General features: G+C 37.1%; 1 protein-coding gene across 1 annotated transcript; it reads left to right on the forward strand.

Annotated features, from left to right (window-relative positions):
* The first annotated feature begins 2,148 nt into the window (after positions 1-2,148).
* Positions 2,149-5,182, forward strand: LOC132040985 (putative aldehyde oxidase Art an 7). Its single transcript, XM_059431697.1, has 3 exons — positions 2,149-2,783; positions 3,479-3,639; positions 3,922-5,182. The coding sequence occupies exons 1-3, from the start codon at positions 2,208-2,210 to the stop codon at positions 5,081-5,083; spliced, it is 1,899 nt and encodes a 632-aa protein (XP_059287680.1). The 5' UTR covers positions 2,149-2,207; the 3' UTR covers positions 5,084-5,182.
* Positions 5,183-5,403: the final 221 nt, after the last annotated feature.

Consider the following 5,403-nt stretch of genomic DNA (forward strand, 5'->3'; position numbering starts at 1 on the left):
CAAATATCTGATTTGATGTCATTGCATTTCACTTCTTAGTACTTTAATCGCGATTGAATGCAAATTGTTGTATAGGAGCTCATTTTGGTATGCTTGTGTGAACAGGTACAACAAGTACCAACGGAGGGTTTCTGAGCGGTTTTTGATTGATTCCGAGGCTTTGCACGTGGATCGATAGTTGGGAAGGAAGTTCCGGATTTGAAGGCATCCGACCACCGGAGGTCTACGTGCCGCGCGTCGCACAACCAACGCACAAAAACCCCATCTCTGAAACTCAGACAGGCCGTGTACTTGGCATGCGCCGCACAAGCAACACACATAGGAGATCATGCGCTGGCCATGATAAAATGAGGGGAATGGGGGTATTTATACCCCTTGAAGGTCGGTTCCACCGCCTTCCAAGTGGGCCCACGTAGAAGCCATCTGGCAGCCTATCTTGAAACGCCCATAACTTTCTACTCCAATGTCGTATCGACAAACGGTTTATTTCATTGGAAACTGACTCAATGAAATTCAATTTACATAGGTTATTCATTCCATAACTCCTCATATTCTAGGAGATACACCTCCCTCAAGTTGGACCAGAATTTCCTGTCCAAAATTCTGCTATGTTTTCCAAAATTTCGACAAACTTAATTTCTTCGATTCGCTTGATCCCGAAACCTTTAGACACTTGCTTAGTACTTGTTAAAAGTATTCCTTAACCTTATAAGGGTTCCATGACCTCTCCGAGCTTAAGTTAGTTTACTTACCACGCAAACGACGCGAAAATTTTCGAGGTGTAACAAATGTGTCCGCAATCAGTATGAGCAATTGACACGAAGAGATTTGATGAGTAGAGAATGAGTGTGATCTGTCACGACCAACACTACCAGAGATTTGATCTATTCTCAAGCCGAAGAGATTCATAGCACAGCCAACATAGAAGCGGAGGCAACAACAATTACGGAGGCTCCTATAATTAGATACTGTACTCAAGCAAACTACAAACAAACTGATCAGCTGGAAACTGATTCCTTGGTAATAAAGCAGATCATAAATGGAAGTTGGGATACTCCATGGTCACTTGCAGACATGTTTAGGAGATTCAGATTGCAAAAACACATACGTTGGCTTAACCCGTTCAATTGCGAGGAAGCTCGAATAAATCACATATACAAAGAAGGCAATATGTTGGCTAACTACTTAGCCAATTATGCTTTTGAAGTACCAAATACAATGTGTTTTCATACCTTCTGGTCCATGCTAGCATAGGGAAAAGAATCATCAACATGGACAAGAACTAGCTGCCGTATTGGAGGATCAAATAAAAACAGATTCAAGGCAAATGACGAACCTCCTGCAAATTTTGATATACATCGAACTCTTTCAGCTTTTACATATTCCAAATCACCTTGGAGTCAATCACATTTTAGGCTATATGTTGAACTCTTTCTGTAAAACTGCTATAGGGTGCTTGCACTTCATTGTAGCTATAGTTACAACTTTTTTACTCCTATATAGCTTAAATTATAGACATGCATCACTTTATTTTGTTTTCTTTTAATTGATTATTAATTTTTTTTTAAATTAGGCTACGCCTAATGATATTAAATCAACAAAAAAGGAAAGTGCACAAAGTTTAATCACAAACATAGATTATTTTGGCTTTATATAAAGCGCAAGAGGGTTAAATTTTAGGAGCTAATTTTTGTTCCTTAATAAGTGAAAGCTAAAAGAATAAATGATCCACACACTTGGAAGCTCTAGCATCTGCATTGCCTGTTGTCTAATGGAACTGGCCACCGCTTCTCTCGAGATATTTTTGTGGTCGCCTTCTTTTACATTTGAAAGAGAGATATATATATATATATATATATATATATATATATATATATATATATATATATATATATAGCACTACAACTCCTAGCTTTTACAAGAATCACAGAACTACCATTGCAAATAATTGATAAAGCTGAAAAATAGGAACCAATATACTATTAACAAAGAATAATTGGATTCTCTTTATTTTTTAATAAATCTTTTTCTCTCTATTTTGTTAATCTTTCCTTAGCGAAATTTACGTGAGATGGTACGGTTGATAGTACTCTTTGAACAAATATGTGGTTTTTTAAAGAAATGAACCTGTTCCTAATGGTTATAAATAAGGAGAATAAGAGGCAGCAATCAAGAATCCGGCAGAAAAGCCGTTGGAGAAATAAAAAATGGCTTCTTCAATGGCTATCTACATCAAAGCCTTTGTCCTTCTTCCTTTACTTTTTGTTTCATCCTATGCTAGAAACAAACATATTGACCTGGGCTTTGACAATGCTGACGGCTCTTCCGTTGCCATCAATATTGATCCTTCCTCAAAGGCATTTTTTGAATTCCTCGACGGCAAGAAGAAGCACAAGAAGCCTAAGAAGAAAAGCAAGAAACATGAATTAATATTTCCAGGATTTCCCTTTCCTGGAGAGGAAGTAAACCAAGAAGAAGCACCACAAGATCCAGCCGTCGGTGGAGATGAAGGGGGGGGAAAATACAATAAAAAGCCCGATTTCGAGATGGAAAATCTTGGTGGTTGGATAATACATTCACCAAATGCTGGTGTTGCAGCCATGCATATACAATTGATGCCAAATAACAAGGCTGTTTGGTATGATACCACAAATCTTGGACCATCTGCAATTCAACACAACCCTCCATTTTGCAAGCCAGTTCCAGACAGGCCTGGTGAGACAGATTGCTGGGCTCATGGCGTTCAATATGACATTGAGAGTGGTCAAGCCAGGACATTGAAGGTTTGCTAGTTCCTATTTCTATATCTCATTTTAGTAACACATGCAAAATATTATGGACACATCACACATGCATACACAATGCGCATTAATATATATATATATATATATATATATATATATATATATATATATATATATATATATATATATAAGCTGATATATACATACATATGCTTAGGAGGCATATACATCTGCATGTGAAATTGCTGGAACAGACCTCATTAAGTAGATTTTTCTTGATCACTAATTTATTTAATTACTTTTATCAGTATGTGACATTTCTTCATTCCTACAAGAAATTATAACTTTTTTGAGAGTTGTATCTTAGAATGATATTGAATTACTTTAGATTTGTTTTCTTTTTATTTCCGTAACCTTTTCCAATTTTCTCAAGGGAAAGCTTTATTTACTTAAAGATCAATACAGAGATTTTGTACTTTTTCTTGCTTGGTATAAATATTACACGCACCTTTAAGGATAAAAATTTCTTTGATAAGAGAAATTCTTTTTCTACGATCTCTCAAAAAGCAACATAGAAAAGATGTACCAGCTGAGTAAAACTAGAAAGCCATTAAAACTTAAAATGAACATTATTTACCCTTGACATGATTGTCAAGGAAACAAAATGAATGCTCTGTGATCTCCAAGTTCCATAGGTATCATTTTCTTCTCTTATAATTCGTATTTTTATTCAGTTAATGACCGATACATGGTGCTCATCCGGAGGTTTGTCCTCTAATGGTGATCTAGTAAGCACGGGAGGTTATCGAGAAGGGATTCGCAGTATAAGACTCATGAATCCATGTGATAACTGCGAGTTTCAGGAAAATGCAAATGGTCTTGCTGCTATGAGATGGTACAAATATAATTTCATTCTTATTTTTCAAATAGTATAGCTTCTATGCAACGTCAACATAAAAGAATTACTATTTATTATTATAAGATCACCTTAGAGGTAATTATTTATAAGTGAAACTTGTGACCTAAAAAGTGGTAAAGAACTTTCTACAATATGTTAATTTGCACTGATAATGCAAATGGCATCATCAGTAATATAAGATAAATCCCTTTTCAAAGTGAAAACTCACAATTTTCAAAAATGATCAACAAGCTTTATGTTTTGTGAATCAAATAACAGGTATGCTACTCAACATATGCTTGAGAATGGTAGCTTCATTCTTGTTGGAGGTCGCGGCGCACATAACTACGAAATCATTCCACCAGGAAAACTGCAATTCCAGGTGCAACAATTTGGGTTAAACTTTCTTGTCGAGACCGAAGATGAGAAAGAGAACAATCTCTACCCATTCGTCAATCTTCTCCCTGATGGGAATGTATTCATTTTTGCCAACGACAGATCAATAATCATTGACCCTTATAGTGGAAAAACCGTCGGCGAACTTCCTGTACTTCCTGGAGGTTCAAGAAACTATCCAGCATCAGGAATGTCCGCACTTTTGCCAATCAATCTCAATACTCCTAATCCTGAGGATGTTGAAGTTGAGGTCATTGTTTGTGGTGGAAATACCCATGATGCCTTCAAATATTCTGAGCTTCCACCGAGACAATTCTTCCCAGCATTAAAAGATTGTGGAAGGATATTTGTTAACAAACAAGGATCTCAATGGGATATTGAAGAAATGACCTCACCAAGAGTCATGGGAGACATGTTGCTTCTACCAACTGGAGATATCTTGATCATCAATGGAGCAAAGACAGGGACTTCTGCATGGGATGCTGCTGAGGAACCTAATCTTGTGCCACTTCTGTATAGCCCAAACAAACCAAAAGGACAAAGGTTCAAGGAATTGAAGCCTTCACAGATTCCTCGAATGTACCATTCTGTTTCTGCTGTTTTGCCAGATGGCAAGATTTTGGTGGCAGGAAGCAATACCCATGCTACGTATGACTTTCAGGCTAAGTATCCAACTGATTTGAGAGTAGAGAAATTTTCACCTCCTTACTTGGCACCTGAGTTGGACCAGCACAGGCCCCAAATTCTTGAGAATGGAGCTAACAATGAGATGAAATATGGCCAGGATTTCAAGGTCAATATCAAGTTGGATGAAGTTGTGGATGAGACTGACATTAGGGTCACCATGTATGCACCACCTTTTACCACACATGGTTACTCTCAGGGACAGAGGTTGCTCATTTTGCAGCTTAAATCTGTGACAAACCAAGAGGTCACTGTAGTAGCACCGCGCTCAGGCAGAATTGCTCCACCAGGCTACTATTTACTCTTTGTTGTTCACCGCGGCGTGCCTAGCCGTGGAATGTGGGTGCGCATCGACCAGTAGACATGATCAAGTATATCCCAAAATTAAACTCTTTTTTATTTTATGTATACTATTAATGTTCTTATATACAAAAGGAAATATAACCATATCTAATAGACATTTGCTATCTTGTTTTACTTTTTAGAGATGGTCACAAACATGTCGTGGTATATATTATTACTGACACTAAATCCATAAACAAAGATTTATTTCTAGGTGACTGGTGATGATGACTTCAATTTTAAGGTTTGAGACTCTAGTAGATCATTAAATAACAAAAGACTTGTAAAGTCTGTGAGCTTGTGGATTCGGCCTTTCCCTTTAACTTAGTTGTGGTTTCA

Source organism: Lycium ferocissimum, chromosome 12, assembly GCF_029784015.1.
Source record: "Lycium ferocissimum isolate CSIRO_LF1 chromosome 12, AGI_CSIRO_Lferr_CH_V1, whole genome shotgun sequence".
Classification (NCBI taxonomy): domain Eukaryota; kingdom Viridiplantae; phylum Streptophyta; class Magnoliopsida; order Solanales; family Solanaceae; genus Lycium; species Lycium ferocissimum.

Coding starts and splice junctions, on each gene's coding strand:
- LOC132040985 (XM_059431697.1), top strand. CDS start 2,208: ATGGCTTCTTCAATGGCTATCTACATCAAAGCCTTTGTCCTTCTTCCT. Junction 2,784..3,478: donor GTCAAGCCAGGACATTGAAG/GTTTGCTAGTTC, acceptor ATTTTTATTCAG/TTAATGACCGATACATGGTG. Junction 3,640..3,921: donor GGTCTTGCTGCTATGAGATG/GTACAAATATAA, acceptor ATCAAATAACAG/GTATGCTACTCAACATATGC.